Consider the following 27,283-nt stretch of genomic DNA (forward strand, 5'->3'; position numbering starts at 1 on the left):
CCTAAACCCCCCCCCAGTCCCGTCGCCGTCGTTGTATCGTCCCCCGTCCCCCCCCAAAGCAAGGCTTCGGTGGTGCCGGCGGCGCCGGTGCCGCCGGTGCCGGCGCCGGAGCCGGAGGTTACTCCGGACTCGCAGACGGTCGATAGCAGTTGTAAGACCCCGGATGTCTCTTTCTTGACGGATGAAGGAGCCGGGACGAGCGGGGGGGGAGTTGCCCCCCCCCAACTTCCCAGTTCCGGGAATGGGGGCTCCATCCCAATGGATCAAGGCAGGAGCGATCCCGAAGCCGACAGCCGCTCCGACGCCAAGGAGGAAGCGCCGCGGGCGATGGCGCCGGTGCCGTGGAGTCTCCAAGGGGGGGTGGATTGTGCCACCAGCGGCGTGTTGGCACGTAGGTGGCACTGGGGGGGGGGGGGGAATATGTTGGGGTGCCCCCCCCCCCCCCCAACAGCACCCATTGGGGGTAATGGGGTGACCCACACACACACCAACACCCATTGGGGGTAATGGGGTGAACCCCCTCCCAACCAGCACCCATTGGGGGCAATGGGGTGACACCCCCCCCCCCCCCCCCCAAGCACCTATTGGGGGGTAATTGGGTGACCCCCCCCCCACCCCCCCCAACACCTATTGGGGGTAATGGGGTGACCCCCACACACACCAACACCCATTGGGGGGTAATGGGGTGACCCCCTTCCCAACCAGCAACCATTGGGGGTAATTGGGTGACACCCCCCCCCCCACTAACACCCATTGGGGGTAATGGGGTGATCCCCACCTCCCAGCACCCATTGAGGTTAATGGGGTGACTCCCCCCCACAGCCAGCACCCATTGCAGGTAATGGAGTGACCCCCCACCACCAACACACATTGGGGGTAATGGGGTGAAGCAGCACCCATGGGAGGTAATGGGGTGACCCCCCCACCCCAGCACCTATTGGGGGTAATTGGGTGACCCCCCCCACCAGCACCCACTGGGGGGCAATGGGGTGGCACCCCCCACCAGCACCCATTGGAGGTAATGGGGTGTGTCACCCCCAGCTCCCATTGGGGGTAATGGGGTGTCATCCCCCCCAGCTCCCACTGGGGGCAATGGGGTGAGCCCCCAGCACCCATTGGGGGGTAATGGGGTGAGCCCCCCCCCCCGAGCTCCCATTGGGGGTAATGGGGTGAGCCCCCAGCTCCCATTGGGGGTAATGGGGTGTCCCCTCCCAACCAGCACCCATTGGAGGAATTGGGGTGAGCCCCCCCCCGAGCTCCCATTGGGGGTAATGGGGTGAGCCCCCAGCTCCCATTGGGGGTAATGGGGTGAGCCCCCCCCCAGCTCCCATTGGGGGTAATGGGGTGTCATCCCCCCCAGCTCCCACTGGGGGCAATGGGGTGAGCCCCCAGCACCCATTGGGGGGTAATGGGGTGAGCCCCCCCCGCAGCTCCCATTGGAGGTAATGGGGTGAGCCCCCCCCCACAGCTCCCATTGGGGGTAATGGGGTGAGCCCCCCCCCACAGCTCCCATTGGGGGGTAATGGGGTGTCCCCCCCAACCAGCACCCATTGGGGGTAATGGGGTGTCCCCCCCCGCAGCTCCCATTGGAGGTAATGGGGTGAGTCCCCCCCCCAGCTCCCATTGGGGGTAATGGGGGTGTCATCCCCCCCAGCTCCCACTGGGGGCAATGGGGTGAGCCCCCAGCACCCATTGGGGGTAATGGGGTGAGCCCCCCCCCCAGCTCCCATTGGGGGTAATGGGGTGTCCCCCCCCCGCAGCTCCCATTGGGGGTAATGGGGTGAGCCCCCCCCCCAGCTCCCATTGGGGGTAATGGGGTGTCATCCCCCCCAGCTCCCACTGGGGGCAATGGGGTGAGCCCCCAGCACCCCATTGGGGGTAATGGGGTGAGCCCCCCCCGCAGCTCCCATTGGAGGTAATGGGGTGAGCCCCCCCCCCACAGCTCCCATTGGGGGGTAATGGGGTGAGCCCCCCCCCACAGCTCCCATTGGGGGTAATGGGGTGTCCCCCCCCAACCAGCACCCATTGGGGGTAATGGGGTGTCCCCCCCCCGCAGCTCCCATTGGAGGTAATGGGGTGAGTCCCCCCCCAGCTCCCATTGGGGGGTAATGGGGTGTCATCCCCCCCAGCTCCCACTGGGGGCAATGGGGTGAGCCCCCAGCACCCATTGGGGGTAATGGGGTGAGCCCCCCCCCCAGCTCCCATTGGGGGTAATGGGGTGTCCCCCCCCGCAGCTCCCATTGGGGGGTAATGGGGTGTCCCCCCCCCGCAGCTCCCATTGGGGGTAATGGGGTGAGCCCCCCAGCTCCCATTGGGGGTAATGGGGTGTCCCCCCCCAGCTCCCATTGGGGGTAATGGGGTGTCCCCCCCCCTTGCAGTGACCGCGCTGCTCTTCAAGATGGAAGAGGCCAACCTGGCCAGCAGGGCCAAGGCGCAGGAGCTCATCCAGGCCACGAACCAGGTGGGGGGGGGGCAATAGGGGTACCCCCAAAAAGGGATGGGGACACCCCAAAAGGGGGGAACCCCAAAGGGATGGGGACACAATGGGGGGGGGGGGGGAATAGGGGTACCCCCAAGAAGGGATGGGGGCAGAATGGGGGGGGGGGACGGGACACAGGGATACAATGGGGGGGAATAGGGGTACGATGGGGGGGGGACGGGGGTACCCCCAAGAAGCGATGGGGGTACCCCCAAAGGGATGGGGTCACAATGTGGGGGGGGGGGGGGATGGACCCAATGGGAGGGGGGATAGGGAAACAATGGGGGGATATAGGGGTACAATGGGGGGGGACAGGGGTACCCCAAGAGGGGATGGGGGTACCCAGGAGGAGATGGGGCCCCCCCAAAGGGATGGGGGAACCCGAAAGGGATGGGGACACAATGGGGGGGGGCTTAGGGGTACCCCCAGGAGGGGATGGGGACCCTATGGGGGGGGGTACCCCAAAAGGGATGGGGGCAGAATGGGGGGGAGGGAGATAGGGAAACAATGCGGGGGGGGACAGGGGTACCCCAAGAAGGGATGGGGATACCCCCAAAGGGATGGGGGCACAATGGGGGGGGGGATAGGGGTACAATGGGGGGGGGACAGGGATACCCCTAAAGGGACAGAGCCCCTATAGGGGGGATCTCCCCCCCCAATGGGGTGCCCTGTGCCCCCCCCCCCCGGACCCCCTTTAACTCTTCCTTGCCCCCCCCCACAGATCCTGAGCCAGACGAAGGCTCCGCCCCCCCTGGGCCCCTCCCAGGCCCCGCCCACAACCGCCCCCCTACGGCCCCCCCCGTGGCTCCCCCATACTTGGGGGGAGCCCCCCCCCATAGCCGGAGCCCCCCCGGTAATAGGGGGGGGTAGTGGGGGGGGGGCCTGGGGTGCCCCCCATCTATGGGGCAGGGGCTGGAGGGGACGGGAGGAGGGACAATGGAGATGGGAGAGGGGACAGTGAGAAGGTGAGTGGGGACATGGGGGGTGTGGGATGTGGGTATGGATACGGGATAGGGATATAGGGTATGGATATGGGATACGGGGTATGGATATGGGGTATGGATATGGGATATAGGGTATGGATATGGGGTATGGATATGGAATATAGGGTATGGATATGGGGTATGGATATGGGATATAGGGTATGGATATGGGGTATGGATATGGGGTATGGATATGGGGTGACAGGGACTTCGATGCCAAGGACATCCCATTGTGGTGCCCCCCCCCCTCAACAGCACCCCCCAACCTCCCCATGGGGTCCCCCCATGTTGATGTTCCCCATGGGGATGTTCCCAATGGGTAACAATGGTGTCAGTGGGTGACAATGGGTGGTAATGGGTGACAATGGTGTCAGTGGGTGACAATGGGTGGTAATGGGTGACAATGGTGTCAGTGGGTGACAATGAGTGGTAATGGGTGACGATGGTGATGGTGGCAATGGTGACACTGGGTGACAATGGGTGGTATTGGTTGACAATGGTGATGGTGACAGTGGTGACAGTGGGTGACAGTGGGTGGTAATGGGTGACAGTGGTGTCAGTGGGTGGTAATGGGTGACAATGGTGATGGTGACAATGGTGACAGTGGGTGATAATGGATGGTAATGGGTGACGATGGTAATGGGTGACGGTGCTGACAATGGGTGGTAATGGGTGACAATGGTGATGGTGACAATGGTGACAATGGGTGGTAATGGGTGACAGTGGGTGGTAATGGGTGACAATGGTGTCAGTGGGTGACAATGGGTGGTAACCAGTGACAATGGTAATGGTGACAGTAGGTGACAATGTGTGACAGTCGTGGTAATGGGTGCCAATCGGTGGCAATGGGTGACAATGGTGATAGTGGGTGCCAATAGATAGCAATGGGTGCCAATGGGTGCCAGTCGGTGGCAATGGGTGACAGTGGTGATAGTGAGTGCCAATAGGTCCCAATGGGTGCCAACGGGTACCATGACCCCCCCTAGAACACCCCACGCTGCTCTTGGCCTTGCCTGGACCTTGCCCTTGCCTCCCCATCACCATGGCCTTGGGTTGCATCTGGACGCATCGCTATGGGTTCGGGGGAGGGGGGGGCAGTCCTATGGGTCCGGGGGGGGGTCTCTATGGGTCCGTGTGTGCCATGACCCCCCCATTGCCCCCCGCTTTTAGTACCCTGAAGAAGCTGCACACGCAGGAGCGGGCGGTGGAGGAGGTCAAGTTGGCCATCAAGCCCTACTACCAGAAGAAGGACATCACCAAGGACGAGTACAAGGACATCCTGCGCAAGGCCGTCCATAAGGTCCTATGGGGGGGGGTTATATGGGGGGGGGACACACACACATTAATGACCCCCCCCCCCCCATTGATCTTAATGTCTCCCTGCCCCATAGATCTGCCATAGCCGCAGTGGGGAGATCAACCCGGTCAAGGTCAACAACCTGGTGCGGGCCTACGTGCAGCGCTACAAGTACTTCCGGAGGAGGAACCGGCGCGGGGTTGGGGGGGGGGACCGAAGAGATGGCCCCCCCCGCCGTCACCACCACCGCCACCATCGCCACCGCCACCGCCGCCATGGGGGGCACGGCCACGGCCATCCCCCCCCAAGGAAATGGGGGGGCCCATGGACAGCAAACCCCCCCTCCCCATGCCCCCGCTGTGAGCTTGGTGTATATAGAATGGAGGGGGGGGGGGGGGGTAAGCTCTGCCCCCCCCCCACCCCCCATATGGGGGGGGGGGGGGTTAAACTTTGCCCCCCCCCATATATAAAGGGGGTTAAGCTCCGCCCCCAATGTATCATGGGGGGGTTTAAGCTTTGCCCCCCCCCCCATGTATATAAAGGGGGTTAAGCTCCGCGCCCTGATGTATGTGGGGGGGTTTAAGCTTTGCCCCCCCATATGGGGGGGGGGGTTTAAGCTCCACCACCCCATGTATAGGGGTGCTTAAGCTCCGCCCCCCCCCCCCCCCCACACACACACATTGGGGAGGGTGGGGGGTGTTTAAGCCCCGCCCACCCCTGCCCATATTTGGTTTGAGTCATTAGCATGGATCTTGGAGCTCCGCCCCCCCCTCCTCTTCCCATTGACACCCCCGCCCCATATTGTCACCTGTGTCCCCCCCCCCATTTCCAATGTACACCCCCCCCCCCCCCCCCAAAGCTCATAAAGGCCTTTAGCCAATGAGTGAGGCTGTGCGGGGGGGGGGGTATATGGGGGGGGCAACATAAATGGGGGGGGGGACACAGCACCCTAATGGGGGGCACCCCCATAATGGGGGGGGACACCACAAATGGGGGGGAGGACACAAAAGGGGGGGGGGCCACAAATGGGTGTTTGGGGGGGGCACTGATTGAATTGGGGGGGGGGATCAATGGGGCCTATGGGGAGGTCTTGCCCCCCCCATGGGCATAGGGGGGTTGGAATGTTCCAGGGTGGGGGGGGGGGGAGGGATCAGGAATGTCCCATGGGGGGGGAAGGGGGGGGTTGGAATGTCCCAAATGGGGGGGGATGGGCTCTCCCCCCCCCCCCCCCCCCCCGGGATTAGTCACTAAATCCATGGGGACACCCAATGGATCCGGTTTCCCCCCCCCACCCCCATTATGGGGGGGGGTCCCACTTTTGGGGGCCCCCCCCACATTTCAGGGGGTCCCCATTCAGAGGGGGGGGGGGGTCCCCACGTGTTTCTTACCCCCCACCCCCCCCCCATGTCCCCTTCCCTAATGGGGGGGAGGATTAAGGGGGGGCGTGGCCAAAGGGGGGGGGGGGGGAGTTGGGGGGCGTCTGGGGGGGGGGGGGTATTTAAAGGGGCCGCAGCCCCCCCCGGGGCACTTGTGAGCCCTGAGCCCGCCGCCATGCCTGAGCCCAGCAAAGGTGGGGGGGGGGTCATTAATTGGGGGGGGGGGTAATTAAGGGGGGTCATTAATTAAGGGGGGGGTCATTAATTACCCCGAGGAGGGGCAGTTATTATGGGGAGCATCATTTATTGGTAGGGGCAATTAGCCTGGGGGGGGGGGGGGTAATTACCCCAGAGGGGGTATTAAGGGGGGCAATTAGCCCCCAAGTAGGGGGCAATTAGACCGGGGGGGGGAATAAATGGGGGGGTCATTACCCTGCGGGGGGGTTATGGGGGGCAATTAAATGCGGGGGGGTTAATTAATAGGGGGGATTAATTAATTACCCAGGAGGGGTATTGGGGGGGGGGGTAATTCGATGCGGGGGGTAATTATGGGGGGGTATTTCCATTGGGGGGGGTATTGCCCCATAGGGGGTATTAATTACTCGGGGGGGGGTGTAAATCAGTGGGGGGGGGGGGAATCTCGGTGTCACGTGGTGTGGGGGGGTGGGGATCGCAAGTATCCGGTATCAGCCCCCCCCCCCCGCGGGTGTCACTTGAGCCGTCCCAAAGGGCACCCAAGGGTGGGGGGGGAGATACCAATGGGGGGGGGGGGGGGGGGGGGGTGGCCTCGGGTGAACCCCCCCCCCCCCCCAACGTGACCTTTTGGAAGGGGTCAGGTTTAATCCAGGCCTTATATGGGGCTGGGGGGGGGGGGGGCACTGGTTTTGGGGTGATTTAAGGGATTTTGGGGGGGGTTTGGGGGGGTTTAAGGGGTTTTGGGGGGGTTTAAGGGGTTTTGGGGGGGGTTAAGGGGGTTTTGGGGGGGTTTAGGGGGCTTGAAGGGGATTTGGGGGTGGTTTAAGGGGGTTTTGGGGGGCTTAAGGGGATTTTAGGGGGAGTTTGGGGTCATTTAAGGAGGTTTTGGGCTGATTTAAGGGGTTTTGGGGGGTTTAAGGAGCTTTTGGGGTGGTTTAAGGTGGTTTGGGGGGGGTTGGGGTGGTTTAATGGGATTTAAGGGGGTTTTGGGGTGATTTAAGGGGGTTTTAGGGTGATTTAAGGGGGTTTTGGGTGGTTCAAGGGATGTGGGGGTGGTTTAAGGGGATTTTGGGGGGGTTGGGGTTCATTTAAGGGGTTTTGGGGTCATTTAAGTGGGTTTGGGGTTCACTTAAGGAGCTTTTGGGTGGTTTAGGGCGTTTTGGGGTCGTTTTAATGGGATTTAAGGGGGGGTTGAGGTGTTTTAAGGTGGTTTAGAGGGGTTTGGGGTGGTTTAATGGGATTTAAGGGGGTTTTGGGGTGTTTAAGGGGATTTGGGGGTGATTTAAAGGGGTTTTGGGGGGCTTAAGGGGATTTTAGGGGGAGTTTGGGGTCATTTAAGGAGGTTTTGGGCTGATTTAAGGGGTTTTGGGGGGTTTAAGGAGCTTTTGGGGTGGTTTAAGGTGGTTTGGGGGGGTTGGGTGGTTTAATGGGATTTAAGGGGGTTTTGGGGTGATTTAAGGGGGTTTTAGGGTGATTTAAGGGGGTTTTGGGTGGTTCAAGGGGATGTGGGGTGGTTTAAGGGGATTTTGGGGGGTTGGGGTTCATTTAAGGGGTTTTTGGGTCATTTAAGTGGGGTTTGGGGTTCACTTAAGGAGCTTTTGGGGTGGTTTAGGCGTTTTGGGGTCGTTTTAATGGGATTTAAGGGGGGGTTGAGGTGTTTTAAGGTGGTTTAGAGGGGTTTGGGGTGGTTTAATGGGATTTAAGGGGGTTTTGGGGTGGTTTAAGGGGATTTGGGGGTGGTTCTAGGGGGTTTTGGGGTGGTTTAATGGACTTCAGGGGGTTTTAGGGTGATTTAAAGGGGTTTTGGGGTGGTTTAAGGGGATTTTAGGGGGGGTAGGGGTCATTTAAGGAGGTATTGGGCTGATTTAAGGGGTTTTGGGGGGGTTAAGGAGCTTTTGGGGTGGTTTAAGTGGTTTGGGGGTGGTTTATTGGGATTTAAGGGGGTTTTGGGTGGTTTAATGGGATTTGGGGGGGTTGGGATTCATTTAAGGGGTTTGGGGGTCATTTAAGTGGGTTGGGGGGGGTTAAGGAGCTTTTGGGGTGGTTTAGGGGGTTTTTGGGTGGTTTAAGGGGATTTTGGGTGTTTTAAGGTGGTTTAGGGAGATTTTGGGTGGTTTAATGGATTTTAGGGGGGTGAGGTTCATTTAAGGGGGTTGGGGTTATTTAAGAGGGTTTCGGGGGGTTAAGGAGCTTTTGGGGTGGTTTAAGGGGGTTTTGGGGTGGTTTAAGGTGGTTTAGGGCGTTTGGGGGTGGTTTTAATGGGATTTAAGGGGGTTTTGGGGTGTTTTAAGGGGGCTTTGGGGTGATTTAAGGGGGGTTTGGGTGTTTTCAGGTGGTTTAGAGGGTTTTAGGGTGGTTTAATGGGATCTTAAGGGGGTTTTGGGGTGGTTTAAGGGGATTTCGGGATGGTTTAAGGGGTTTTGGGGTGGTTTAAGAGGTTTTGGGGTGGATTAAGGGGGTTTTGGGTGTTTTAGGTGGTTTGGGGGGTTTTGGGTGGTTTAATGGGATATATGGGGATTTTGGGGTGTTTTAAGGGGGCTTTGGGGTGATTTAAGGGGGTTTTGGGGTGGTTTAAGGCAGAGTTGGGGTGGTTTAAGGGGATTTGAGGGTGGTTTAAGGGGGTTTTGGGGTGATTTAAGGGGGTTTTGGGGGGTGCTGGGGGGTCATTGCCCGGGGGGGGTCACTTTTGCTGTTTCCCCCCCCCCCCCCCCACCCCCCCGCAGTTGCCAAGAAGGAGAAAAAGGAGGAGAAAAAAGAGGCGAAAAAGGAGCCAAAAGAGGAAAAAGCGAAAAAAGAGGAGAAAAAAGAGGAGAAAAAAGAGGAGAGAAAAAGAGGAGAAAAAAGAGGAGAAAAAGGAGGAAAATGGGCAAAAAGGAGAAGAGGAGGCGGGGGGGGCACCCAAAGGTGCTGGGGGGGGGGGCAATGGGTGCTATGGGGGGGTAATGGATGTTGAGGATGTCAATGGGTGCTATGGGGGGGTAATGGATGTTGAGGGTGTCAATGGGTGCTATGGGGGGGTAATGGATGCTGAGGGTGTCAATGGGTACTATGGGTGTCAGTGGGTGCTGGGGGGGGGTCAATGGGTGCTATGGCAGTCGATGTGTGCTATGGGGGGGCAATGGGTGCTATGGGGGACTCAATGGGTGCTATGGGGGGGGTCAATGGGTGCAATGGGAGGGCAATGGGTGCTACGGGGGACTCAATGGGTCCTATGGTGGGGGTCAATGGGTGCTATGGGGGGGCAATAGGTGCTAATGGGGGTCAACGAGTTCTATGGGGGTTCAATGGGTGCTGGCGTGGTCAATGGGTGCTATGGGGGTCAATGGGTGCTATGGGGGGCAATAGGTGCTAATGGGGGTCAACTAGTTCTATGGGGGTTCAATGGGTGCTGGCGTGGTCAATGGGTGCTATGGGGGTCAATGGGTGCTATGGGGGGGCAATAGGTGCTAATGGGGGTCAACGAGTTCTATGGGGGTTCAATGGGTGCTGGGGGGGGGTCAATGGGTGCTATGGGGGGGGTCAATGGGTGCTGGGCCCCCCCTTAACCCCTCTTAACCCCCCTCTCATTGCAGAGGCTGCTGATGACTCATTAGGTGCGTGTCTGCCCCCCCCCCCATGTCCCCAATGCCCCCCCCCCATTACCCCCACTGACCCCCTTCTGCCCCCCCCCCCCAGATGAGATTCACCCCCCGGAGCCACGTGACCCCGATGGGCTCTTCATCAGCAAACCCCAGAACGTGCTGGTGCAGTGCGGTGAGGGGGGGCCCTATGGGGCTGGGGGGGGGATCTATGGGGCTGGGAGGGATCTATGGGGATGAAGAGGGGAGGGGGGGTCAATAGGATCTGGGGGTAGGTTCTAATGGGGGAAGGGAGGGGGTCAGTGGGTCCTGGGGTGGGGGGGCAGAGGGGTCCTATGGGGGGGTCGCTGTGGGTCTGGGGGTGACAGTGGGTGCCGATAGGTGCCGATAGGTGCCAATAGATGTCAATAGATGTCAGTAAGTACCAAGAGGTGCCGATAGGTGGCAGCAGGAGCCAATAGGTGCCAATAGGCACCAATAGCCATCAATGGGTGCCAATGGATACCAACAGATGTCAATAGGTGCCAATGGGTGCCCGTAGTTACCAATAGGTGCCAATAGGTGGCAGCAGGAGCCAATAGGTGCCAATAGGTGCCAATAGGTGTCAGTGGTGCCAACAGATGTCAATAGGTACCAATGGATACCAATAGATACCAATTGGTGTCGATAGGTGCCAACAGATCTCAATAGGTGCCAATGGGTACCAATAGATGTCAATAGGTGCCGATAGATGACAATGGGTGCCAATGGATACCAGCAGATGTCAATAGGTGCCAATAGGTACCGATAGATGTCAATGGGTGCCAACAGGTATCAATAGATTCCAATAGGTACCAGTAGATATCAGTGGGTGCCCATAGGCACCAATAGTTGTCAATAGGTGCCAGTAGATGCCAATGGGTGCCAATGGATACCAGCAGATGTCAATAGGTGCCAATAGGTACCAATACATGTCACTGGGAGCCAATAGGTATCAATAGATGTCAATGGGTGCCAATAGGCACCAATAGATACCAAGAGGTGCCAATAGATGCCAATGGATGCCAGTAGATGTCAATAGGTGCCAGTGGGTACCAATAGTTATCAATAGGTGCCAAGAGATGTCAATCAGTGCCAATGGGTGCCAATAGGTACCAATGGGTGCCAGTAGATGTCAGTAGGTGCCAATGGGTACCAATAGATGTCAATAGGGGCCCATGGGTACCAATAGGTACCAGTGGGTACCAATGGGTACCACTGGCTGATGCTGGGTGATGCTGGGTACCCCTGGGTGATGCTGGGTACCACTGGGTGATGCTGGGTGCCTCTGGGTACCACTGGGTGATGCTGGGTACTACTGGGTACCACTGGGTACCACTGGGTGCCGCTGGGTGCCACTGGGTGCTGCTGGGTGCTGCTGGGTACCATTGGGTGCTGCTGGGTGCTGCTGGGTACCATTGGGTGCCGCTGGGTGCCACTGGGTGCTGCTGGGTGCCACTGGGTGCTGCTGGGTGCTGCTGGGTACCATTGGGTGCTGCTGGGTGCTGCTGGGTACCACTGGGTGCCACTGGGTGCTGCTGGGTACCATTGGGTGCTGCTGGGTGCTGCTGGGTGCTGCTGGGTACCATTGGGTGCTGCTGGGTGCTGCTGGGTGCTGCTGGGTACCATTGGGTGCTGCTGGGTGCTGCTGGGTGCTGCTGGGTACCATTGGGTGCCACTGGGTGCCACTGGGTGCTGCTGGGTACCATTGGGTGCTGCTGGGTGCTGCTGGGTGCCGCTGGGTACCATTGGGTGCTGCTGGGTGCTGCTGGGTGCTGCTGGGTACCATTGGGTGCCGCTGGGTGCCGCTGGGTGACCTCGGGGGCCGTGTCCAGGCCAGGACGTGCGGGTGGTGGCGCGCGTGGACGGGTCCCAGCTGCCCTCCAAGCCCATCATCAAATGGTTCAAGGGGAAGTGGCTGGAGCTGGGCAGCAAGAGCGGGGCCCGGTTCCAGTTCAAGGAGAGCCTGGACAAGGAGAGCAAGGTGGGAGCCCGGAGCCCCCGTCCACGGCCGGCACCCACAGAGCCCCAACCCCCAACGCCGTAACCCATTCCCCCATCCCCCATCCCCCATCCCCCATATCCCATCCCCAATACCCCATCCCCCATACCTCATATCCCATACCCCATATCCCATACCCCATAACCCACACCCCATACCCCATACCCCATATCCCATACCCCATACCCCACATCCATATCCCATATCTATATCCCATATCCATATCCATATCTATATCCCATATCTATATCCCGTATCCATATCCCATATCTATACCCCATATCTATATCCCGTATCCATATCCCATATCTATATCCCATATCTATATCCCATATCTATATCCCGTATCCATATCCATATCTATATCCCATATCTATATCCCGTATCCATATCCCATATCTATATCCCATATCTATATCCCGTATCTATATCCCGTGTCTATATCCCGTATCCATATCCCATATCCCGTATCTATATCCCATATCCATACCCCATATCCATATCCCATATCTATATCCCATATCCATATCCCATATCCATACCCCATATCCATACCCCATATCCATATCCCATATCCATATCCCATATCTATATCCCATATCCATATCCCATATCCATATCCCATATCTATATCCCATATCCATATCCCATATCCATATCCCATATCTATATCCCATATCCCATATCCATATCCCATATCCATATCCCATATCCATATCCCATATCCCATATCCATATCCCATATCTATATCCATATCCATACCCCATATCCATACCCCATATCCATATCCCATATCTATATCCCATATCCCATATCCATATCCCATATCTATATCCCATATCCCATATCCATATCCCATATCTATATCCCATATCTATATCCCACATATCCCTGCTCCAGGAGCACACCTTCGAGCTGCTCATCTCCAAGGTGGTGGTGGGCGACCGCGGCGATTACCGCTGCGAGGTGACGGCCAAGGACAAGACGGATTCCTGCTCCTTCAACATCGACGTCGAGAGTGGGTGCCCCCCCCCGGGGCCCAGTGATCCCCATTGGGACCCATTGATCCCCACTGGACCCCATTGATCCCCATTGAACCCCATTGATCCCCATTGAATCCCATTGACCCCCATTGAACCCCACTGAACCCCATTGATCCCCATTGAATCCCATTGGACCCCATTGAACCCCATTGATCCCCATTGGACCACATTGAACCCCATTAATCCCCATTGGACCCCATTGAACCCCATTGATCCCCATTGAATCCCATTGGACCCCATTGAACCCCATTGATCCCCATTGGACCACATTGAACCCCATTGATCCCCATTGAATCCCATTGGACCCCATTGAACCCCATGGATCCCCATTGGACCCCATTGAACCCCATTGATCCCCATTGAATCCCATTGGACCCCATTGAACCCCATTGATCCCCATTGGACCACATTGAACCCCATTGATCCCCATTGAATCCCATTGGACCCCATTGACCCCCCTAGGATCCATTGATCCCCATTGATCCCCATGGAACCCCATTGGACCCCATTGATCCCCATTGAACCCCCTTGATCCCCATTGATCCCCTTTGAACCCCACTGGACCCCATTGACCCCCCTAGGATCTATTGAGTCCCATTGGACCCCATTGACACCCCTAGGACCCATTGAACCCCACTGATCCCCACTGAACCACATTGAACCCCACTGACCCCCCCAGGGACCCATTGAACCCCACTGAACCCCATTGATTCCCCCGGGGAGCCACTGAAGCCTGCTGAACCCCATTGGACCCCATTGACACCCCCCAGAGACCCATTGAACCTCATTGATCCCCACTGAACCCTATTGACCCCCATTGACCACCCCCAGGGACCCATTGAACCCCATTGACTCCCCCCGGGACCCATTGAACCCCATTGAACCCCAATGACCACATTGACACCCCCCCCATCACCCCATTGGGACCCCCATTGTCCCCCTTGGATGGATGCTCCTCAGACCCCCCCCATCCCTTCAAACTTGACCCCCCCCAACTTCATTGATTCTCCCCCCCATCATGGGGGGCGTCAATGGGGACATGGGGATCAATGGGGTCACATTTGGGGGGCACTGGGGACATGGGGGTCAATGGGGTCAGATTGGGGACCTTGGGGGCATTGAGGTCACATTGGGGGCATTGGGACATGGGGGTGCACTGGGATGTGGGGGTCAATAGGGACATGGGGGTCAATGGGGTCACATTGGGGACATGGGGGTCAACGGGGACGTGGGGGTCATTGGGGTCACATTGGGAACATGGGGGTCACTGGGGACATGGGGGGCATTGGGACATGGGGGGGTCATTGGGGGTCACATTTGGGGGGCATTGGGACATGGGGCTCAATAGGGACACGGGGGTCAATGGGGTCACATCGGGAACATGGGGGTCAATGGGGACATGGGGGTCATTGGGGTCACACTGGGGACATGGGGGGCATTGGGACATGGGGGGCATTGGGACATGGGGGTCATGGGGGGGGTCTCACCCTCCTGTCCCCGCAGCCACCCGCCCCAGTGACGATGGCAACGTCCTGCAGGCCTTCAAGAGGACGTGAGTGGGGGGGAGACCCCCTATGGACCCCCCCAACCCCCCCCCCAGGGACCCCCCTATTGCCCCCAAAGCACCCCCAGGACCCCCCCCCCCATTGCCCCCATTTTCCCCCCTCCCCAGAGGCGATGCCAAGGATGACACCGCAGGAGAGCTGGACTTCAGTGGGCTGCTAAAGAAGAGGTGAGCGTGCAATGGGTGCCGATGGGTGCACAATGGGTGCCAATGGGTGCTCAATGGGTGCCAATGAGTGCCGATGGGTGCTCAATGGGTGCGCAATGGGCACTCAATGGACACTCAATGGGCGCTCAATGGGTGCACAATGGGTGCGCAATGGGTGATCAATGTGTGCGCAATGGGTGTGCAGTGGGTGAGGAATGGGTGTTCAATGGTGCTCAACGGATGTTCAACGGGAGCTCAATGGGTGCTCAATGGGAGCTCAATGGGTGCTCAATGGGAGCTCAATGGGCACTCAATGGACACTCAATGGGCGCTCAATGGATGCTCAATGGGCGCTCAATGGTGCTCAACGGGCACTCAGTGGGCACTCAGCAGGTGATCAATGGGTGTTCAATGGGCACTCAATGGGTGCTCAATGGGCGCTCAATGGGCGCTCAATGGGTGCTGGATTGGCACTCTGGGTGCTCAATGGGCACTCAATGGGCGCTCAATGGGTGCTCAATGGGCACTCAATGGGTGCTCAATGGGTGCTCAATGGGCACTCAACAGGTGCTCAATGGGTGCTCAATGCGCGCTCAATGGGTGCTCAATGCGCGCTCAATGGGTGCTCAATGGGCACTCAATGGGTGCTCAATGGGTGCTCAATAGGCACTCAACAGGTGCTCAATGGGTGCTCAATGCGCGCTCAATGGGTGCTCAATGGGTGCTCAATGAGCACTCAACTGGCGCTCAATGGCTGTTCAGTGGGCACTCAATGGGTGCTCAATGGCTGCTCAATGGGCACTCAACGGGTGCTCAACGGGTGCTCAATGGGTGCTCAATGGGCAGTCAACTGGCGCTCAATGGGCGCTCAATGGGCACTCAATGAGTGCTCAATGGGTGCTCAATGGGCACTCAACGGGTGCTCAATGGCTGCTCAATGGGCACTCAACTGGCGCTTAATGGGTGCTCAATGGGCACTCAACGGGTGCTCAATGGCTGCTCAATGGGCACTCAATGGGCACTCAACTGGCACTCAATGGCCGTTCAGTGGGCACTCAACAGGTGCTCAATGGGTGCTCAATGGGCACTCAACGGGTGCTCAATGGCTGCTCAATGGGCGCTCAACGGGCACTCAACTGGCACTCAATGGCCGTTCAGTGGGCACTCAACGGGTGCTCAATGGCTGCTCAATGGGCGCTCCATGGGCGCTCAATGGCTGCCGAATGGGTGCTCCAGGGAGGTGCAGGTGGAGGAGAAGAAGAAGAAGAAGGACGACGACGATGGCTTCCCCCCGGAGATCTGGGAGCTGCTCAAAGGGGTCACCAAGAAGAGCGAGTACGAGCGCATCGCCTTCCAGTACGGCATCACCGACCTGCGCGGCATGCTCCGGCGCCTCAAGAAGGTCACCGCCGAGCCCAAGAAGAGCGAGGGTAGGCCTATCCCATGGGAATGACTTGGGAATGGGGTGGGAATGGGGTGGGAATGGGGTTTGGGGGGGGTTGGGATGGGGAATGGGATGCAGAAGACGATGAAGGTGGAAGGGGAGAAGAGCCAAGGTGGGACTAAGGGGGATAGGGGATGGGGAATGGGATATGGGGGGGTCTTTGGAGGTGGGAATGGGGGATATGGGTGAGGGAAGGGGGATTTAGGGGTCTATGGGGGTGGGAATGGGGGATATGGGTGAGGGAAGGGGGATTTAGGGGTCTATGGGGGTGGGAATGGGGGATGTGGGTGAGGGAAGGGGGATTTAGGGGTCTATGGGGGTGGGAATGGGGTTTGGGGGGGTTGAGATGGGGAATGGGATGCAGAAGACGATGAAGGTGGAAGGGGAGAAGAGCCAAGGTGGGACTAAGGGGGATAGGGGATGGGGAATGGGATATGGGGGGGTCTTTGGAGGTGGGAATGGGGGATATGGGTGAGGGAAGAGGGATTTAGGGGTCTATGGGGGTGGGAATGGGGTTTGGGATGCAGAATGGCATGGGGAATGGGATGCAGAAGATGATGAAGGGCAAGAAGAGCCAAGGTGGGACAAAGGGGGATAGGGGATGGGGAATGGGGGTCTGGAAAAGGGCCCATAGGGAGCCATAGGGATCCATGGCGGGGGTTGACCCCATGTCGTGTGTCCCCCCCCCCCCGTCCCCATAGCGTTCGTGCGGAAGCTGGACCCCGCGTACCAGGTGGACAAGGGCAAGAAGATCCGGCTGATGGTGGAGCTCAGCAACCCCGACCTGCCCCTCAAGTGGTACAAGAACGGGCAGCTCATCAAACCCAGCAACAAGTGAGGGCCCCACAGCCAGAGACCCCAGAGACCCAATGCCCCATATCCCATCCCCCATACCCCATATCCCATACCCCATATCCATACCCCATACCCCATATCCCATATCCCATATCCCATTCCCCATACCCCATATCCCATACCCCATATCCATACCCTATATCCCATACCCCATTCCCCATATCCCATACCCCATTCCCCATATCCCATACCCCATACCCCATATCCATACCCCATACTCCATATCCCATATCCCATACCCCATATACATACCCCATATCCCATATCCCATACCCCATTCCCCATACCCCATAACCCATTCCCCACACCCCATATCCATACCCCATACCCCATATCCCATACCCCATATCCATACCCCATATCCCATATCCCATACCCCATTCCCCACACCCCATATCCCATATCCCATACCCCATATCCCATACCCCATACCCCATATCCCATACCCCATAACCCATTCCCCACACCCCATATCCATACCCCATACCCCATATCCATACCCCACACCCCATACCCCGTACCCCATATCCATACCCCATACCCCATATACATACCGCACACCCCATACCCCATACTTCACACCCCATATCCATACCCCATATCCATACCCCATATCCATACCACATATCCATACCCCATACCCCGCACCCCACACCCCACACCCCATATCCATGCCCCATATCCCCTCTATCCCGTCCCCATTCCCAGGTACGTGTTCGAGAACGTGGGCCTCAAGCGCATCCTCACCATCCACAAGTGCTCCTTGGCCGACGACGCAGCCTACGAGTGCCGGGTCAATGACGAGATGTGCGTCACCGAGGTCTTCGTCAAGGGTCAGCCCCACACCGGGGGGTCTATGGGGGTCTATGGGGTGTTAATGGGGGTCTATGGGGTGTTAATGGGGGTCTATGGGGGGTCTATGGGGTGTTAATGGGGGTCTATGGGGGGTCTATGGGGGGCTATGGGGTGTTAATGGGTGTCTATGGGGTGTCTATGGGGGTCTATGGGGGTCTACGGGGGGTCTATGGGGTTTCTATGGGGTGTTAATGGTTGTCTATGGGGTGTTCATAGGGGTCTATGGGGTTTCTATGGGGTGTCTATGGGGTGTTAATGGGGGTCTATGGTGGTCTATGGGGTGTTAATGGGTGTCTATGGGATGTCTATGTGGGGCTATGAGGTGTTAATGGGTGTCTATGGGGGGCTATGGGGTGTTAATGGGTGTCTATGGGGGGTCTATTGGGGGCTATGAGGGTCTATGGGAGTCTATGGGGGTCTACGGATGTGTATGGGGGGCCATGGGGTGTCTATGGGGGGCTATGGGGTGTTAATGGGTATCTATGGGGGTCTATGGGGGCTATGGGGGGTCTATGGGGGGCTATGGGGGGTCTATGGGGTCTATGGGGGTCTATGTGGGGCTATGGGGGTCTACAGGTGGTTATAGAGGGCTATTTCAGTCTATGGGTGTCTATGGGGGTCTATAGGTGCCTATGGAGGCCTATAGATGTCTATGGATGCCTATGAGTGTCTATGGGTGTCTGTGGGTATCTATGGATGTGTATGGAGGCCTATAGATGTCTATGGGTGTCTATGGGTGCCTCTGGGTGTCTATGATGTCTATGGATGTCTATGGGTGTCTATGGGTGTCTATAGATGTCTATGGGTGCCTCTGGGTGTCTATGATGTCTATGGATGTCTATGGGTGTCTATGGGTGTCTATGGGTGCCTCTGGGTGTCTATGGGTGTCTATAGATGTCTATGGGTGCCTCTGGGTGTCTATGATGTCTATGGATGTCTATGGGTGTCTATGGGTGTCTATAGATGTCTATGGGTGCCTCTGGGTGTCTATGATGTCTATGGATGTCTATGGGTGTCTATGGGTGTCTATGGGTGCCTCTGGGTGTCTATGATGTCTATGGGTGTCTATGGGTGTCTATAGATGTCTATGGGTGCCTCTGGCTGTCTATGATGTCTATGATGTCTATGGATGTCTATGGGTGTCTATGGATGTCTATGGGTGTCTATGGATGTCTGTCTATAGATGTCTATGGGTGTCTCTGGGTGCCTATGAATGTCTATGGGTGCCTATGGGTGCCTATGGGTGCCTATGGGTGCCTATGGGTGCCCCTGGGTGCGGTGGGGTCCCTGCCGCCGTGACCCCCGCTGTGCCCGCAGAGCCGCCGGTCACCATCTGCAAGGGGCTGGATGACCAACAGGTCGTGGTGGGCGAGCGCGTGGTGCTGGAGGCCGAGGTGTCCGAGGAGGGCGCCCAGGTCATGTGGTAAGGGGAGGCGCACCCATGGCCAGCACCCCATGGCCAGCACCCCATGGCCATGGCCAACACCCCATGGCCAACACCTCATGGGCACCCCATGGCCAACACCCCATGGGCACCCCATGGCCATGGCCAACACCCCATGGCCAACACCTCATGGGCACCCCATGGCCAACACCCCATGGGCACCCCATGGCCATGGCCAACACCTCATGGCCAACACCCCATGGCCAACACGCCATGGCCATGGCCAACACCTCATGGGCACCTCATGGCCAACACCCCATGGCCATGGCCAACACCCCATGGCCAACACCCCATGGCCATGGCCAACACCTCATGGGCACCCCATGGCCAACACCCCATGGGCACCCCATGGCCATGGCCAACACCTCATGGGCACCCCATGGCCAACACCCCATGGCCATGGCCAACACCTCATGGGCACCCCATGGCCAACACCCCATGGCCATGGCCAACACCTCATGGGCACCCCATGGCCATCCCCATCATCCCAGCTCCATCCCATGGCTATCATCACAATTCCATGTCCATCTCCATCCACCCATGTCCATCCATGTCAACCCATATCCATCCATATCCGCCCATATCCATCCATGACCATCCATATCTACTCATATCCCCCCATATCCATCCATATCCACCCATATCCACTATATCCACTCATATCCATCCATATCCCCCCATATCCATCCATATCCATCCATATCCACCCATATCCATCCATATCCATCTCTATCCATGCATATCCACCCATATCCATCCATGTCCATCTTTATCCACCATATCCATCCATATCCATCCATATCCACCATATCCCCCCATATCCACCATATCCATCCATATCCATGCATATCCACCCATATCCATCCATATCCCCCCATATCCACCATATCCCCCCATATGCATCCATATCTATCCATATCCACTATATCCATCCATATCCACCTATATCCCCTCATACCCAACCATCTCCATCCATATCCCCCCATACCCACCCATATCCATCCATCTCCCCCCATATCCCCCCCTACCCACCCATATCCCTCCATATCCACCATCTCCCCCCATCTCCCCCCATCCCCACCCCATTCCCCCCTCCCCATAGGCTCAAGGACGGGGTGGAGCTCACGCGCGAGGAGACCTTCAAGTACCGCTTCAAGAAGGACGGGCGCAAGCAGTTCCTCATCATCAACGAGGCCACCCGGGAGGACGCCGGCCGCTACAAGATCAGGACCAATGGCGGCGAGAGCGAGGCTGACGTCATCGTGGAAGGTGCCATGGGGCCGGGCCAAGGCCGTGGGGCACAGTGGGGTCCTGGGGGGGGGGGGTGTCCAGAGGGGATCTGTAAGGTCTTATGGGGTCTCTATAAGGTCTTATGGGTTCTCTATAACGTCTTATGGGGTCTCTATAAGGTTTTATGGGGTCTCCAGAGGGTCTCCATGAGGTCCCATGGGGTATCCAGCAGGTCCCGTTGGTATTGAAGGTCTCCATGAGGTCCCATAGGGTCTCTATAAGGTCTTACGGGGTCTCCATTAGGTCCCATAGGGCCTCCATGAGGTCCCATTGGTACCAAACATCTCCAGGAGGTCCCATTGGGTCTGTATAAGGTCCTATGGGGTCTTCATAGGGTCTCCATGAGGTTCCATTGGTACCAAACATCTCCAGGAGGTCCCATTGGGTCTCTATAAGGTCTTATGGGGTCTTCATAGGGGCTCTATAAGGTCTTATGGGGTCTTCATAGGGTCTCCAGGAGGTCCAATACAGTCTCTATAAGGTCTTATGGGGTCTTCATAGGGGCTCTATAAGGTCTTATGGGGTCTCTATAAGGTTTTATGGGGTCTCCAGAGGGTCTCCATGAGGTCCCATGGGGTATCCAGCAGGTCCCGTTGGTATTGAAGGTCTCCATGAGGTCCCATAGGGTCTCTATAAGGTCTTACGGGGTCTCCATTAGGTCCCATAGGGCCTCCATGAGGTCCCATTGGTACCAAACATCTCCAGGAGGTCCCATTGGGTTTGTATAAGGTCCTATGGGGTCTTCATAGGGTCTCCATGAGGTTCCATTGGTACCAAACATCTCCAGGAGGTCCCATTGGGTCTCTATAAGGTCTTATGGGGTCTTCATAGGGTCTCCAGGAGGTCCAATACAGTCTCTATAAGGTCTTATGGGGTCTTCATAGGGGCTCTATAAGGTCTTATGGGGTCTCTATAAGGTTTTATGGGGTCTCCAGAGGGTCTCCATGAGGTCCCATGGGGTATCCAGCAGGTCCCGTTGGTATTGAAGGTCTCCATGAGGTCCCATAGGGTCTCTATAAGGTCTTACGGGGTCTCCATTAGGTCCCATAGGGCCTCCATGAGGTCCCATTGGTACCAAACATCTCCAGGAGGTCCCATTGGGTTTGTATAAGGTCCTATGGGGTCTTCATAGGGGCTCTATAAGGTCTTATGGGGTCTTCATAGGGTCTCCAGGAGGTCCAATACAGTCTCTATAAGGTCTTATGGGGTCTTCATAGGGGCTCTATAAGGTCTTATGGGGTCTTTATAAGGTCTTATGGGGTCTTCATAGGGTCTCCATGAGGTCCCATGGGGTATCCAGCAGGTCCCGTTGGTATTGAAGGTCTCCATGAGGTCCCATAGGGTCTCTATAAGGTCTTACGGGGTCTCCATGAGGTCTCCATTAGGTCCCATAGGGCCTCCATGAGGTCCCATTGGTACCAAACATCTCCAGGAGGTCCCATTGGGTCTGTATAAGGTCCTATGGGGTCTTCATAGGGTCTCCACGAGGGTCCATTGGTACCAAACATCTCCAGGAGGTCCCATAGGGTCTCTATAAGGTCTTATGGGCTCTCCATAGGGTCTCCAGGAAGTCCCATTGGTACCAAAGGTCTCCAGGAGGTCCCATGGGGGCTCTATAAGGTTTTATGGGGTCTCCATGATGACCCCATGGGGTCCCACTGCCATTCCTTAGTGCTGCCCATTGGGGTGTGTGGGTCCCTGACCCCCATTGGGTGCTGTGGGGCTGTGACCCCTATTGGGTGCTGTGGGGCCCTGACCCCCATTGGGCGCTGTGGGGCTGTGACCCCCATTGGGTGCTGTGGGGCTGTGACCCCCATTGGGTGCTGTGGGTCCCTGACCCCCATTGGGCGCTGTGGGGGGCTGTGACCCCCACTGGGTGCTGTGGGTCCCTGACCCCCACTGGGGGCTGTGGGTCCCTGACCCCCATTGGGCACTGTGGGGCTGTGACCCCCACTGAGTGCTGTGGGTCCCTGACCCCCACTGGGTGCTGTGGGTCCCTGACCCCCACTGGGGGCTGTGGGTCCCTGACCCCCATTGGGCACTGTGGGGCTGTGACCCCCACTGGGTGCTGTGGGTCCCTGACCCCCATTGAGATGTGTGGGTCCCTGACCCCCATTGGGCGCTGTGGGGCTGTGACCCCCATTGGGCGCTGACCCCCACTGGCCCCCCAGAGAAGCAGCTGGAGGTGCTGCAGGCCATGGCGGACCTGACGGTGCAGGCCTCGGAACAGGCGGTCTTCAAGTGCGAGGTCTCGGACGAGCGCGTCACCGGGCGCTGGTTCAAGAACGGCGTCGAGGTGAAGCCCAGCAAGAGGATCCACATCACCCACACCGGCAGGTGGGGCCCTATGGGGTGGGCAATGGGGCGCCTATGGGGCAGGCAGTGGGGTGGCCGTTGGGGGGCTTGGATGGGATGGAGACATCAATGGGGTCTTGGAGACATCAATGGGGTCTTGGAGACATCAATGGGGGTCTCGGTTGGGTTGAAGGCATCAGTGGGGGTGTGGAGGTCATCAATGGGGTCTTTGGATGCATCAGTGGGGGTCTGGAGATCATCAATGGGGTCTTTGGAGGCATCAATGGGGTCTTGAGGTCATCAATGGGGGTCTTGGTTGGGTTGAAGGCATCAATGGGGTCTTGAGGTCATCAATGGGGGTCTTGGAGACATCAATGGGGGTCTTGAGGTCATCAATGGGGTCTTGGAAGCATCAATGGGGTCTTGGGTTGAAGGCACCTATGGGGTCTTGGAGGCATCAATGGGGGTCTCAGTTGGGTTGAAGGTATCAATGGGGTCTTGGAGACATCAATGGGGTCTTGGAGGCATCAATGGGGTCTTGGAGGCATCAATGGGGTCTTGGAGACATCAATGGGGCTCTCAGTTGGGTTGAAGGTATCAATGGGGTCTTGGAGACATCAATGGGGGTCTTGGTTGGGTTGAAGGCATCAATGGGGGTCTTGAGGTCATCAATGGGGGTCTTGGAGGCACCAATGGGGGTCTTGCTTGGGTTGAAGGCATCAATGGGGGTCTCCGGTCGAAGGCACCAGAGGGGATCTGGAGGTCATCAATGGGGTCTTGAAGACATCAGTGGGGGCCTTGGAGGCATCAGTGGGGGTCTTGGGTTGAAGGCACCTATGGGGACTTGGAGGCATCAATGGGGGTCTCAGTTGGGTTAAAGGCATCAACGGGGTCTTGGAGACATCAATGGGGTCTTGGAGGCATCAATGGGGTCTTGGAGACATCAATGGGGGTCTTGGTTGGGTTGAAGGCATCAACGGGGTCTTGGAGACATCAACGGGGTCTTGGAGGCATCAATGGGGGTCTTGGTTGGGTTGAAGGCATCAATGGGGGTCTTGGAGACATCAATGGGGGTCTTGAGGTCATCAATGGGGGTCTCAGTTGGGTTGAAGGCATCAACGGGGTCTTGGAGACATCAACGGGGTCTCAGAGGCATCAATGGGGTCTCGGTTGGGTTGAAGGCATCAATGGGGTCTTGGAGGCATCAGTGGGGTCTCGGTTGGGTTGAAGACATCAATGAGGTCTTGGAGACATCAATGGGGTCTTGAGGTCATCAATGGGGGTCTCAGTTGGGTTGAAGGCATCAATGGGGTCTTGGAGACATCAATGGGGTCTTGGAGGCATCAATGGGGTCTTGGAGGCATCAACGGGGTCTCAGAGGCATCAATGGGGTCTCGGTTGGGTTGAAGGCATCAATGGGGTCTTGGAGACATCAATGGGGTCTTGGAGACATCAACGGGGTCTCAGAGGCATCAATGGGGTCTCGGTTGGGTTGACGGCACCCATGGGGGTCCCGGCTTGGCGGCCGCCCTGGGTGCGGGTGCCGGGTGCCCCCCGGCGGGCGCTGAGGCCCCGGCGTGCGCAGGATCCACAAGCTGGTGATCGACGACGTGCGGCCCGAGGACGAGGGCGATTACACCTTCGTGCCCGACGGCTTCGCCCTCTCCCTCTCGGCCAAGCTCAACTTCCTCGGTGCGCCCGGAGTGGGGCGGCTATGGGGCAGGGGGGACACTTATGGGGCTGGGGAGGGGTTATGGGGATGGGGGGGGTTATGGGGATGGGGGGGCACTTATGGGGCTGAAGGGTGCTTATGGGGCTGGGGGGGGGGTTATGGGGATGTGGGGGCACTTATGGGGCTGAGGGGTGCTTATGGGGCTGAGGGGTGGTTATGGGGCAGGGGGTGCTTATGGGGCTGGGGGGGCACTTATGGGGCTGAGGGGTGCTTATGGGGCTGGGGGTGGTTATGGGGCTGGGGGGGCACTTATGGGGCTGAGGGGTGCTTATGGGGCTGGGGGTGGTTATGGGGATGGGGGGGCACTTATGGGGCTGAGGGGTGCTTATGGGGCTGAGGGGTGGTTATGGGGCAGGGGGTGCTTATGGGGCTGGGGGGGCACTTATGGGGCTGAGGGGTGCTTATGGGGATGGGGGGTGGTTATGGGGCTGGGTGGGGGTTATGGGGCTGGGGGCACTTATGGGGCTGGGGGTGTTATAGGGCTGATGGTGCTTGTGGGGCTTCGGGGCACTTATGGGGCTGGTGGAGTTTCACTTATGGGGACCAGGAGATTACTTATAGGGCTGGGAGTTACTTATGGGGCTGGGGGAGTTTCCTTTCTGGGGCTGGAGAGGTCACTTATGGGACTGGGGGGGTTACTTATGGGGCCGGGGGGATCACTTATGGGGCCGGAGGGATCACTTATGGGGCTGGAGAGGTCACTTACGGGGTGCCGATGCCATTGACCCCTGTGCCCCACAGAGATCAAGGTGGAATACGTCCCCAAGCAAGGTAAGGGGCACCTTTGGGTGCTGCGGCGGGGGGGGGGGGTATTGGGGTGATGCCCTTGCCCCCCCCCCCCCCCATAACCCCCCCTGTGCCCCCCACCCCCCCCAGAGCCCCCCAAGATCCACCTGGACACGTCCAAGGGGGCGAGCGCCGAGAGCACCGTGGTGGTGGTGGCCGGGAACAAGCTGCGCCTCGAGGTGCCCATCTCGGGGGACCCCGCGCCCGTCGTCACCTGGAGCAAGGGCGAGGAGGTGACACCGGGACCCCCGCGTCCGGCATCCTGCACCCCATACCCCATATCCCATATCCCATACCCCATATCCCGTAGCCCATACCCCATATCCCATATCCCATATCCCATACCCCATATCCCATACCCCATATCCCATATCCCATATCCCATACCCCATACCCCATATCCCATATCCCCTACCCCATACCCCATACCCCATACCCCATATCCCATACCCCATACCCCATATCCCATACCCCATATCCCATACCCCATATCCCATACCCCATACCCCATATCCCATACCCCATATCCCATATCCCATACCCCATATCCCATACCCCAATATCCCATACCCCATACCCCATATCCCCTACCCCATATCCCATATCCCCTACCCCATACCCCATACCCCATACCCCATATCCCACACCCCATACCCCATATCCCCTACCCCATATCCCATATCCCCTACCCCATACCCCATACCCCATACCCCATATCCCACACCCCATACCCCATATCCCATACCCCATATCCCATACCCCATACCCCATATCCCATACCCCATACCCCATACCCCATACCCCATATCCCATACCCCATACCCCATACCCCATACCCCATGATGGCCCCATCCCATCCCACCCCACCCCATCACCTCCTGTCATCTCCTGTCCCCATCAGTCCCACCATGAACCATTCGGTCCCATCACCTCCATCATCTTCAAGCCTCTCCCGTTCCACCCCATCACCTCCTGTCCCATTGAGTCCCATTGGCTCCCATTGAGTCCCATTGGGTCCTATTGAGTCCCATTGAGCTCCACTGAGTCCCATTGAGCCCCACTGAGACCCATTGAGCCCCATTGAGTTCCATTGAGCCCCACTGAGTCCCATTGAGTTCCATTGAGCCCCATTCAGTTCCATTGAGTCCCATTGGCTCCCATTGAGTCCAATTGGGTCCCATTGGGTCCTATTGAGTCCCATTGGCTCCCATTGAGTCCGATTGGGTCCCATTGGGTCCTATTGAGTCCCATTGAGCCCCACTGAGTCCCATTGAGCCCCATTGAGTTCCATTGAGCCCCAATGAGCCTCATTGAGTTCTATTGAGTCCCATTGAGCCCCACTGAGTCCCATTGAGCCTCATTGAGTTCCATTGAGCCCCACTGAGTTCCATTGGGTCCCATTGAGTCCCACTGAGTCCCATTGAGTTCCATTGAGCCCCATTGAGTTCCATTGAGTTCCATTGAGTCCCACTGAGTTCCATTGAGTTCCATTGAGCCCCATTGAGTTCCATTGAGTCCCATTAAGCCCCATTGAGTTCCATTGAGCCCCACTGAGTTCCATTGAGCCCCACTGAGTCCCATTGAGCTTCATTGAGTTCCATTGAGCCCCACTGAATTCCATTGAGTCCATTGAGTTCCATTGAGTCCCATTGAGTCCCATTGAGGCCCACTGAGTCCCATTGAGCCTCATTGAGCCCCACTGAGTTCCATTGAGCCCCACTGAGTTCCATTGGGTCCCATTGACTCCCACTGAGTCCCACTGAGTTCCATTGAGTCCCACTGAGTCCCATTGAGTCCCATTAAGCCCCATTGAGTTCCATTGAGTCCATTGAGTCCCATTGAGCCTCATTGAGTTCCATTGAGTCCATTGAGTTCCACTGAGCCCCACTGAGTTCCATT

The 27,283-nt window shown here is 57.8% G+C and overlaps 2 protein-coding genes and 1 long non-coding RNA gene across 3 annotated transcripts in view; all 3 read left to right on the forward strand.

The window, feature by feature from the left end:
- Positions 1-6: 6 nt before the first annotated feature.
- LOC136006511 (splicing factor, arginine/serine-rich 19-like) lies at positions 7-3,445 on the forward strand. The gene is made up of 3 exons (XM_065664541.1): positions 7-391; positions 2,379-2,461; positions 3,201-3,445. The coding sequence occupies exons 1-3, from the start codon at positions 259-261 to the stop codon at positions 3,438-3,440; spliced, it is 456 nt and encodes a 151-aa protein (XP_065520613.1). The 5' UTR covers positions 7-258; the 3' UTR covers positions 3,441-3,445.
- An 811-nt stretch (positions 3,446-4,256) lies between these two features.
- On the forward strand, positions 4,257-5,427 carry LOC136006510 (uncharacterized). The gene is made up of 2 exons (XR_010609168.1): positions 4,257-4,762; positions 4,854-5,427. It is a non-coding gene; the product is annotated as an uncharacterized LOC136006510 (long non-coding RNA).
- A 1,241-nt stretch (positions 5,428-6,668) lies between these two features.
- MYBPC2 (myosin binding protein C2) overlaps positions 6,669-27,283 on the forward strand; it is a 35,482-nt gene continuing 14,867 nt past the window's right edge. The window contains 17 exon segments of the mRNA XM_065664539.1: positions 6,669-6,677; positions 9,054-9,234; positions 9,903-9,923; positions 10,006-10,083; positions 11,762-11,910; positions 12,830-12,947; positions 14,476-14,524; positions 14,645-14,704; positions 15,920-16,113; positions 16,829-16,961; positions 17,691-17,815; positions 19,155-19,260; positions 20,384-20,550; positions 22,743-22,908; positions 24,452-24,558; positions 25,340-25,369; positions 25,475-25,617. Of these exon segments, the coding sequence (XP_065520611.1) occupies positions 6,669-6,677; positions 9,054-9,234; positions 9,903-9,923; positions 10,006-10,083; positions 11,762-11,910; positions 12,830-12,947; positions 14,476-14,524; positions 14,645-14,704; positions 15,920-16,113; positions 16,829-16,961; positions 17,691-17,815; positions 19,155-19,260; positions 20,384-20,550; positions 22,743-22,908; positions 24,452-24,558; positions 25,340-25,369; positions 25,475-25,617 (1,836 nt within the window).

Source organism: Lathamus discolor, unplaced genomic scaffold (genome assembly GCF_037157495.1).
Source record: "Lathamus discolor isolate bLatDis1 unplaced genomic scaffold, bLatDis1.hap1 Scaffold_256, whole genome shotgun sequence".
Lineage (NCBI taxonomy): Eukaryota > Metazoa > Chordata > Aves > Psittaciformes > Psittacidae > Lathamus > Lathamus discolor.

Excerpts from the sequence above, each read along its gene's own strand:
- LOC136006511 (XM_065664541.1), top strand. The coding sequence starts at position 259 with ATGGATCAAGGCAGGAGCGATCCCGAAGCCGACAGCCGCTCCGACGCC. Across the intron at positions 392-2,378 it reads CACCAGCGGCGTGTTGGCAC|TGACCGCGCTGCTCTTCAAG; the intron begins GTAGGTGGCACT and ends CCCCCCTTGCAG. Across the intron at positions 2,462-3,200 it reads TCATCCAGGCCACGAACCAG|ATCCTGAGCCAGACGAAGGC; the intron begins GTGGGGGGGGGG and ends CCCCCCCCACAG.